Source organism: Ipomoea triloba, chromosome 1 (assembly GCF_003576645.1).
Source record: "Ipomoea triloba cultivar NCNSP0323 chromosome 1, ASM357664v1".
Lineage (NCBI taxonomy): Eukaryota > Viridiplantae > Streptophyta > Magnoliopsida > Solanales > Convolvulaceae > Ipomoea > Ipomoea triloba.
Window position 1 is genome coordinate 3,791,284 of NC_044916.1, and position 9,104 is coordinate 3,800,387.

The following is a 9,104-nucleotide window of genomic DNA, read 5'->3' on the forward strand; positions in this document are numbered from 1 at the left end:
CAAATCGAATTATATTTCAGTTTTAGGAAATAACTAATTAATCCTTATTAATTAATAAAATTTAAAATGAAATCAAATTTATTTATTATATTACATCAATATATGCTACAATGTTTACGGAGTTGATCTATTGAGGTAGAGTGTCGTCAAAATGGTTAATATAGAGTGTCGGGAGAACCCAGGTTCAATTCCCACAAGTGACGATTCCCCCTGAGCCAGCTCCTGTGCCTCCCGGAGCAAACGTGGGTGGACCCCGAACCGTTAAACAGACGGAGAGAAATACCCTGTAAATTTACCCAAAAAAAATAGAATTTTTTTTTTAATTTATTTTGGGTAAGAGAAACCTGTAATTATTATCCAAGAGTGTGTATTGAGAAAATTTCCTTTTATGTGTAACTCGGAGAATTAAACCGTATTAAAAAAAAAACTGAGTGTTCTAAATATAAACATATAATTGTAGTTGTATGAAAATTATGCTCCACTTCCTCGACTACTCCTTTTATGGTGAAAGAGAATGATTTTTGTTGTAATTGTAAAGAGAAATTAAAGTTGCATGTGGAAGGTACTCAAGTGTTCTAAAGAAAGGCATGTAGTTGATCATCCAAATCAACACATCTTAAGTATGTATTATATTCAAATGAATAACATAACAATTAAAATATTATTATAACTATTTTCTTAAGATGTTTGCTAGTAATTAAATTTTTGCCAGCTCGATCCAAATTCAACTCCTCGTTAGAGTTACTTAATGCCTTTTTGATTTGAGTTAATCAGTTATGAGAAATCTAAACTAATTTACCTCGTTGTGATACTTTGCGCGTTAAGGGTCATAAAGCGGACTTCACTCATAGCACATATTCAGGTAACCACTGAGGACTTTTTTTATAAATCAAAGTAATTAAAATTTTATTTAATCAAAATTTAATGGAATTATTGCATATTTGAAATTTAAAAAAATTGATACATGAAAAAGTAAAAATGATAACATAAATCTTATATTCATTGGTTGTATCTAGGTAAAATGCTAGAAACTTTGTAATCCATATTAATCGCTTTCATATGTGTCATTATTTTATTAGATTTTTGTAGTATCCCTCATACTCATCTTATGTCTCGATTCAATTAATGAAAATTGAGTCAATTTATTTACACTTTTTTTTAGTAATATTTACTTTAATGTTAGTATATAAAATTCATTGGCAACGAAATCTTAATCAAGTTGATCAAGTTATAATTGACTTTGTAATAACTATAATGTTACAAATTCGACTTTCAGTGGGAGCGAACTATCGACATACGAAAAAATTTTCATTTCTTAATTAATGCCACATCACATAAATATATAATAAATATTATGTAATAATTTTAGTAGGAAATAGGAAGTAGCAAGTAATTAATAACTATAATTTTTTAAAATGCAATTTATTCGAAAACACACAATGAAAGAGACAAGTGGATAGAAGGTTTTGTGGAAAGAGTAGATTATGGTGATGCATCCATGATTGAAGTTAGAGCGATTGTTAAAGGAATGGATTGAGCGTGGAAGAAGGGCCTCCGGGATGTCGAAATTCAATATGATGCTAAGAATGTCATCAATTGGATAACGACAGGAGTAACATTTAGAGGCTCGATTCAGGCAGCAAGAAAGTGACTTGACAAATGATGGAAAATTTCCATTCGTGCGATCTGTAAGGAACATAATAGAGTGGCTGAAGCGCTCTCTAACTTGGGTACACGCCAGCAGAATGAATGGACGATCCTAAGTACTTGCTCGCCATAGAGTGAGGAGGTCTTCTTCCATGATCTTGCGCGTGTCGTCTGCTGTCGCAGAGTTCGGGAAACGAACTAGCTTAGTTCTCCTCAAAGTTTCCCCTCCTTGTTTGATAAAAAAAAACCATTCAACATGTTGACTCGACATGAGAAAATCAAACACACCAATTAATGTAACTCAATATAACCATGAAGATCACAGTAGCAATCGTTATACCATGGATCAGGGTTCACACTGCACTATGGACCCTAGTTTATGTGTTATGATCTTTTGTGTCTTGCATTATGAAATTTTGTACCTTATAAGTATAAATTATGTACTTGGAACAAATTAGTAATTGTGTCTTATGTTGTGAAATTTTGTGTCTATGAACACAAATTATGTACCTAAATCAAATTTGAAAAATAAGTGAATATATAACATGTGTATGTGTCTTGTGTTATGAAATTTTGTACCTCGTATTTTTAATCTAGTTGGGTCATAATGATATACTATGTGTCTTATGTTGTAATTTTTGTGTTTTTGTGTTATGAAATTATTATATACATTACGTGTATGAATTATGTATCTCGTTGTTTCAATCCATGGTCTATAATGCTATGTGAATCTTGATCCATGCTATAAATAGCTGGGCTTGTATGCGTTTGGACTTTGGTCTTTGGAGGAGTAGTTTTGCCCATTTACAACAGATTAAACAATACTGGGCTCGAACTGGAACGGCCCATAGAAAATGGCGAAGTATACTCCGAATAGAATTATAGAAATCATTCAAATCAAGGCATTTAGGTGGCTAGGGTTTTATCTTCGTCTTCCTCACTCTCTCTGCGCTACAATCACGAAAAAAGGAAGAACAATCCGAAACGAAAACCCGAATCTGATCCGAATATGGTTGGCTTTGAAATCGGCGCAGTACCGTTCAACCCCGACGGATGGGGCCCACCGGATTCGAGCACCGGCGGATCGATCTCCGTTCCAAACCAGCCTTCCAATGTGCCGTTCGCCCCCTTCTCCCGCTCCGAGAGGATTGGGAGAATCGCCGATTGGACTCGGACTCTGCAGAACCCTGGCCGGCAGGGGACGAACTCGAAGCAGAGCCACGCCGACTCCGCGTTCGACTTCTCGACTGACGACTCCTTCGCTACGCTAGCCGCGGACGAGGATTCCTCCTTCCGCCTCGTCGATACGGCCGCGAAGTCTCACCACCACGGCCAGCACCGCCCCAAGTTCAACCCTAGGTGGCGATTCAATCCGCACCACCAGCGCTCACAGCTCCCTCAGCGCCGTGACGAGGAGGTGGAGGCTCGCAAGCGCGAGGCCGAGAAGGAACGAGCTCGCCGTGATAGGCTCTACAATCTCAACCGCTCCGGTATCAATGCTGGCCAGCGCCGCGAGTCTTCGGTGTTCAAGTCCTCCGTCGATATTCAGCCGGAATGGAACATGCTTGATCAGATCCCCTTCTCCACCTTCTCGAAGCTCTCCTTTTCTGTTCCGGAACCGGAAGATTTACTTATCTGCGGAGGCCTGGAGTTCTATGACCGCTCATTCGATCGAATTACTCCAAGGAGTGACCGCCGTCTTGAACGATTTAAGAACCGCAATTTCTTCAGGATAACCACCACTGATGACCCTGTTATACGCCGCTTAGCTAATGAGGATAAGGCCACTGTTTTTGCCACCGATACTATTCTATCGACCTTAATGTGCGCCCCTAGATCCGTTTATTCATGGGATATAGTGATTCAGAAGGTCGGAAACAAATTATTCTTTGATAAACGTGATGGATCGCAGCTGGACTTGCTTTCTGTTCACGAGACTTCCCAGGAACCCTTGCCTGATGTTAAGGAGGATATCAATTCAGCTTATTCATTGAGTGTGGAGGCAGCTTATATAAACCAAAATTTCTCCCAACAGGTGTTAGTAAGGGATGGGAATAAGCTCACATTTGAGGAGCCCAACCCATTTGCCACAGAGGGCGAGGAGGTAGCATCAGTGGCTTATAGGTATCGGAGGTGGAAATTGGATGATGATATGTATTTGGTGGCCCGGTGTGAGGTCCAGAGTGTGGTGGAAGTGAACAATCAGAGGTCATTCTTGACTGTGAATGCCCTGAATGAGTTTGATTCGAAGTATTCCGGAGTTGATTGGAGACAGAAGCTGGAGACTCAGAGGGGTGCCGTTTTAGCTACTGAGTTGAAGAACAATGCTAATAAATTAGCCAAATGGACTGCGCAAGCACTCTTGGCTAGTGCTGACATGATGAAATTGGGATATGTTTCCCGTGTTCATCCCAGGGATCACTTTAACCATGTAATATTGGCTGTGGTCGGGTATAAGCCGAGAGACTTTGCAGCACAAATCAATTTGAATACATCTAATATGTGGGGAATAGTGAAGAGTATTGTCGACCTGTTTATGAAATTGAACGACGGGAAGTATGTGCTCGTTAAGGACCCGTCCAAGCCCCAAGTGAGAATATACGAGGTTCCTCCGGATGCATTTGAAAATGATTATGTTGAGGAACCTTTGCCCGAGGAGGAACAGGTGCAGCCACCTGCTGAAGATGCAGACACTGGCGAGGCAAATGGTGTTGCGAATGATGTAGAGGATAATAAGGAAGTCAGCACTGAAGCTGCTGCTTAAGGGTAAGAGCATATCACATCTTGCTATCCTGAAAGGTGGTCATCTGGACTGTGCTTCCACCATTTTGCACTAATTTATGATTGTTTTTTTAGTTGTTTTGGTTCAAGAGGCTAGAAACTGTCACGTGTTAGGTTTTTTACCTTTCGCTATCTATTTCTTTTTGCTTAGAGAAATGATAATGACTAGTGTGCTGAAATTTGAGCTCCTGCATAGTCTACTGCTATTTAGTGGCACATTTTGTTATACTGAACATGCTTGCCATTTTACCAAAAATTCCTTTACTGCACATCTTTTGTCTATGTTTTCTGTATAATTGGACTGACCCATTTATTACTGCAATCTGCATTCTTGATATTTTGCGTTGTGGAGTGTGGATATTATGTTTTCCAATGCTCACTGGGCTAATGATTATTTTTGTTCTTCCTGGTTCACTTTGGAATTTTGAGTAATATGAAAGCTTTAGTGGTGAATCCCTTTTTTAGCTCTCAATTTCTCCCCAAAAGGAATAAAAACTCTCTAATTTGCATCCCTTCCTGCATTTTGATGCTTTCCCTTCCAATTTAGGAGCATAAGCTAAAGAGAATGTCAGATTATCATCACCCTTGCTAGAATATCCCAACGTATGATAGTTAATGTTGATCAACCTCTAGTTTAGTCGAATACAATAACTTAGGGTTACTTTGTTGTTCAGTTCCAGTTGGTTGAGTGCTTAATCACATCATGCTGAGGACTAAAACTCAGACTTGGTGTCATGTCAGTTGAACCTGAGCTTCACTGCCATTTGATGTCTGCATTGTGCAACTAGATTTTATGCAGATAGGGGAAACACAAACGTCCTATTTGGGGTTCTTGAAGTGCTTTTGCTTACTTATTTCCAGATTTTAACTTACAGCATTGAGCTTCTGTGAATGTAAAGAAATATATGAATCTCAAAACTTTCTAGATACTGAGAAAATACCTACAGAAATATATGAATCTCTATCTATAAAAACTTTCTAGATACTGAGAAAATACCTACTTTCTTTCTTTGCTCACAATCTGCTGCCCACAATTTACCACCCAGGAACTACTAACGTGCAGGCTTACCTGCTTTTTATTCACATTCAGTCATTGTTGTCCTGCAGCTTATGGTTTTCTTATGTTGTTAGCCCCTGGTTTCTGCCATCCGGTTGTTGCATGACACCAAATGCAATATGACCCAATCAACATCATTTTTGTATTACTATTTTTAACTATAAAAAAGGCTGCAAAATATCATTGAACTATGGGGATAAGCATTCTTTTTCTGAGAAGATAAAATCTATCCGTTAGAATAAATCTAAATGGGTATAAGTATACTTTTTACTCAAAAAATGATAAAATATCTACATCATAAAATTTTCCTTGATGGTATTGATGCGAATTAAAACAAATAACCAAAGAAATAAATAAGGCATGAGAGTAATTGTATTGTGCGAAATGATTTCTTCTAATAATTAAGTTTAATAGAAGATGATTTTCTTATTACAATTTACATTTTGTAGGCTATATATACAAAGTTCATGATCAAACACAATGGTTCATCATGGTTATTGTTCAACAACCAACCTTATGTCTTTTGAGTGTATTAACATCCTTAAACCAGCATGACAGACCAATTCAATTCTATTATTATATTTCGTAAGTTATACTTAATTGTTAATCACAGTATCATTCAACAACTAGCCAAGTCTTTTAGGTGTATTAATATTCCTAGACAAATTAGAGAGACCAAGTCTTCCAAGATAAGTTGAAAAAAAAGTTCTAATCTTCTACAAAAACTATACTTGTTGACCATAGTCAGCTTTCGTTTTCAAGGGCTCCTTCAAGTCAATGCCAAATGCACTCTACTTTTTCACTATTTCCTCTCTCTTTACCTCCGCCCTATATTCCAATAAACCCACCACTCCCATGCCGCCACTTGGCCCTTCTCCATCCACGCGCCGCCGCCACTAACCAACTTGCCAACTCTCCACCTCCGGTGAATTCCACGCGCTGGAAACCGCGTGGGAGTCGTGATCACTGAAATTACCAGGTTCCCCCAACAAAACATTTTCGTACCAAACTGAAGACTCAAAAAGTGATGCGAAAATGCCAAACTCTCATCTCCTTTAGCCTTTAATCCTCTCTCTCTCTCCCTCCCTTTCTTTCTCTTTCTTATTCTTTATTTTCCGGCGATTCTCGCCGCCGAGTTTCTCTCTCTAGAAATGGACCCGTCTATGGAAGCCTCGATAACTCCCCGAGAAAACCGAAACCCGCCGCCGGTTTCTTCCCCCGATAGCCGTAGCAGTAACAGTTCGAGCATTAGTAGCAGTAGCAATGGCGCGGCGCCGGCGGTGGCGCCGCCACCGCCGCCGGTAGTGCCCGTCACCAGATCCGAACCCAATAACCCGTACCCGACCACCTTCGTCCAAGCCGACGCTTCCTCCTTCAAGCAAGTAGTCCAAATGCTCACCGGATCCTCCGACCCGGCCAAGTCGACCCGGCCTGAGCCGCCGTCGAGGAACCCAATCCCGCCGGTCAAGACCGGCGTTACAAAGAAGGAGAAATCCGCCTCCAAGCTCTACGAGCGGCGAAACAGCCTGAAGAATTTCAAGCTCAACCCGTTGCCCGGGTTCGGATTCCCGGCGGGTCGACCCGGAACGCCGGAGATTCTGTCGCCGAGCATACTCGATTTCCCGTCGCTGGTACTCAGCCCGGTAACCCCTCTCATACCCGACCCGTTCACCGGAGCTCTGAACATGGAGGCCGAAGAGAAGGCCATCGCCAAAAAAGGGTTCTATTTGCATCCGTCGCCGGCGAATACTCCAAAAAAGGATTCGGAGCCCCGACTGTTACCCTTGTTCCCACTCACCTCTCCCAGAATCTCAGATTCTGCTAATTCTGATTCTTAAGTGAGTCTTTTTTTTTTTTTGGGTCCATTTTTCAATTGTTATAATCTTGAATTTTCCAGTTGAGCTTCACTTGATGTATGATTCATATAATATATATAAACCTCATAGATATTATTCGGTGTATTTGCAATGAACAATTTGAAGAAAATGCAAAAAATATATATATACATATAATTGCTTCAAGTGTAAATAAAACTACTACTATGTAACTTTGGTGGTTAGAATGATGTTTTCAGTGTTGAATTTGATCAAATTTTATGATTGCCTGTTGAATTGTTTGGTGTTCTTTCTATGAATGCTTATTGGAGTTGTCTTTTATATGTTATAATTAGGAAATTTTTAAGGCCCCGAAAATCAATTTGTATTAGTTATAATAATCACTCATGATATGTCTGATTATACCGGTTATTGTTGAGACTGGTATTGATGGACCAGGTACGGATCGGCTCATTGTTGTACTTGGTACAATTCACAATAGCATATAAGGTTGCACCGGCTACGAATAAGCTGACGAAATTCTTGTTATAATTATTAGTTTTAGACTTCATGGAAGTTTGCCTTAGTACATGCCCCAAAGAGTAGTCTTTTACATACGATAATTAGGGAGTTTTTAAGGTATTGATTCGCAGTGTGCTAATTTTTACCGAGTATAATCATACATTTTATGTCCTATGGCATCGAGTAATATGGAAATCAAATATGACAGTACCCAACGCAATCCAAAATATTGTAAAAGATTGTACTCAATATTCATCAACATAAAACCGATCAACACGTTAGAAGATTATACCGTGCATCGCACAGGTGGACTGCTAGTTATTTATAATTGTTAGTTTTTGGCTACACATGAGTAAACAGTGAGGGGAAGAAAGGGTTGCTTTCAAGGTGGGGATGAGGAAATGGGGCTGGTGATAGGGGGAAGAGTAGAGGAAAGGGCAAGGAATCTTGACTCTATTGTTGTCTTTGTGAAAGGGAGGAAAATGATGCCAAAAAAGAGGCAACCTTTGGTGTGCATGCTTCTATGATAAGCATTCATTCAATTATTGTCATCTCTCTTCTTGCACTGTTTTTGCACCTTTTAGTATGCCTAATTGTGCCTCATTCTTGACTCAACACTATTAGATTTCACCTCACATAGAAACCTTGTCTTAGTACTTGCTTAGGACTGCACTAACCTACATCATTCTTCTTTGTGGGCACAAATTTCAGGTGGGGCTAGAAATCCCATATATAGTGCCAAATTGAAAATCCATCGGTATTCACAAGATTCTAAATTTAACTTTTAGTGGGATTGATCTATTGGCCTTCTTGGTTTAAGTCGATCAGGCAACTTAGGCTGATTTATCTCTTTGTGGTCCTAGCCTAGGCTGATTTATCTCTTTGTGGTCCTAGCCTTGTTTGATAGCTGAAATAGAATAGGTTTAAAGTTGGATAAAATTCTAGGGTTCGCGTTGGTGTTTTATAAAGCGCGCGGGATTACCTTATCCCGTGATCTATAGTCCAACAATTAGATAAGAAGATTAGAGTAGGATGAGTTGGTTCCTACGTGATCATCTTTTCTAAACTGATTTTAATTCTGTTTAGGTCATGCTCATAAAGTTTGACTCTTATTCGAGAGAAAGTCTAATCCTAAACTCTTTAATATGATTTGCCCTTTACAAGAATAAAAAATTCTAACTCTATGTATTAACAATTCCGTCAATTCACTTACTAACTGTCCCAAACGATTAGGAGATCAGCTGAGTTAAGTCTCCTATATGAAACAATCTCTATATGTTTTT

At 39.3% G+C, this 9,104-nt stretch overlaps 2 protein-coding genes across 2 annotated transcripts; both read left to right on the forward strand.

Annotated features, from left to right (window-relative positions):
* The first annotated feature begins 2,548 nt into the window (after positions 1 to 2,548).
* LOC116030457 (eukaryotic translation initiation factor 3 subunit D-like) lies at positions 2,549 to 4,697 on the forward strand. The gene has a single exon (XM_031272713.1). It carries the CDS (start codon positions 2,657 to 2,659, stop codon positions 4,409 to 4,411), a length of 1,755 nt encoding a protein of 584 aa, XP_031128573.1. The 5' UTR covers positions 2,549 to 2,656; the 3' UTR covers positions 4,412 to 4,697.
* A 1,792-nt stretch (positions 4,698 to 6,489) lies between these two features.
* Positions 6,490 to 7,596, forward strand: LOC116019237 (VQ motif-containing protein 4-like). The gene has a single exon (XM_031259387.1). It carries the CDS (start codon positions 6,637 to 6,639, stop codon positions 7,321 to 7,323), a length of 687 nt encoding a protein of 228 aa, XP_031115247.1. The 5' UTR covers positions 6,490 to 6,636; the 3' UTR covers positions 7,324 to 7,596.
* Positions 7,597 to 9,104: the final 1,508 nt, after the last annotated feature.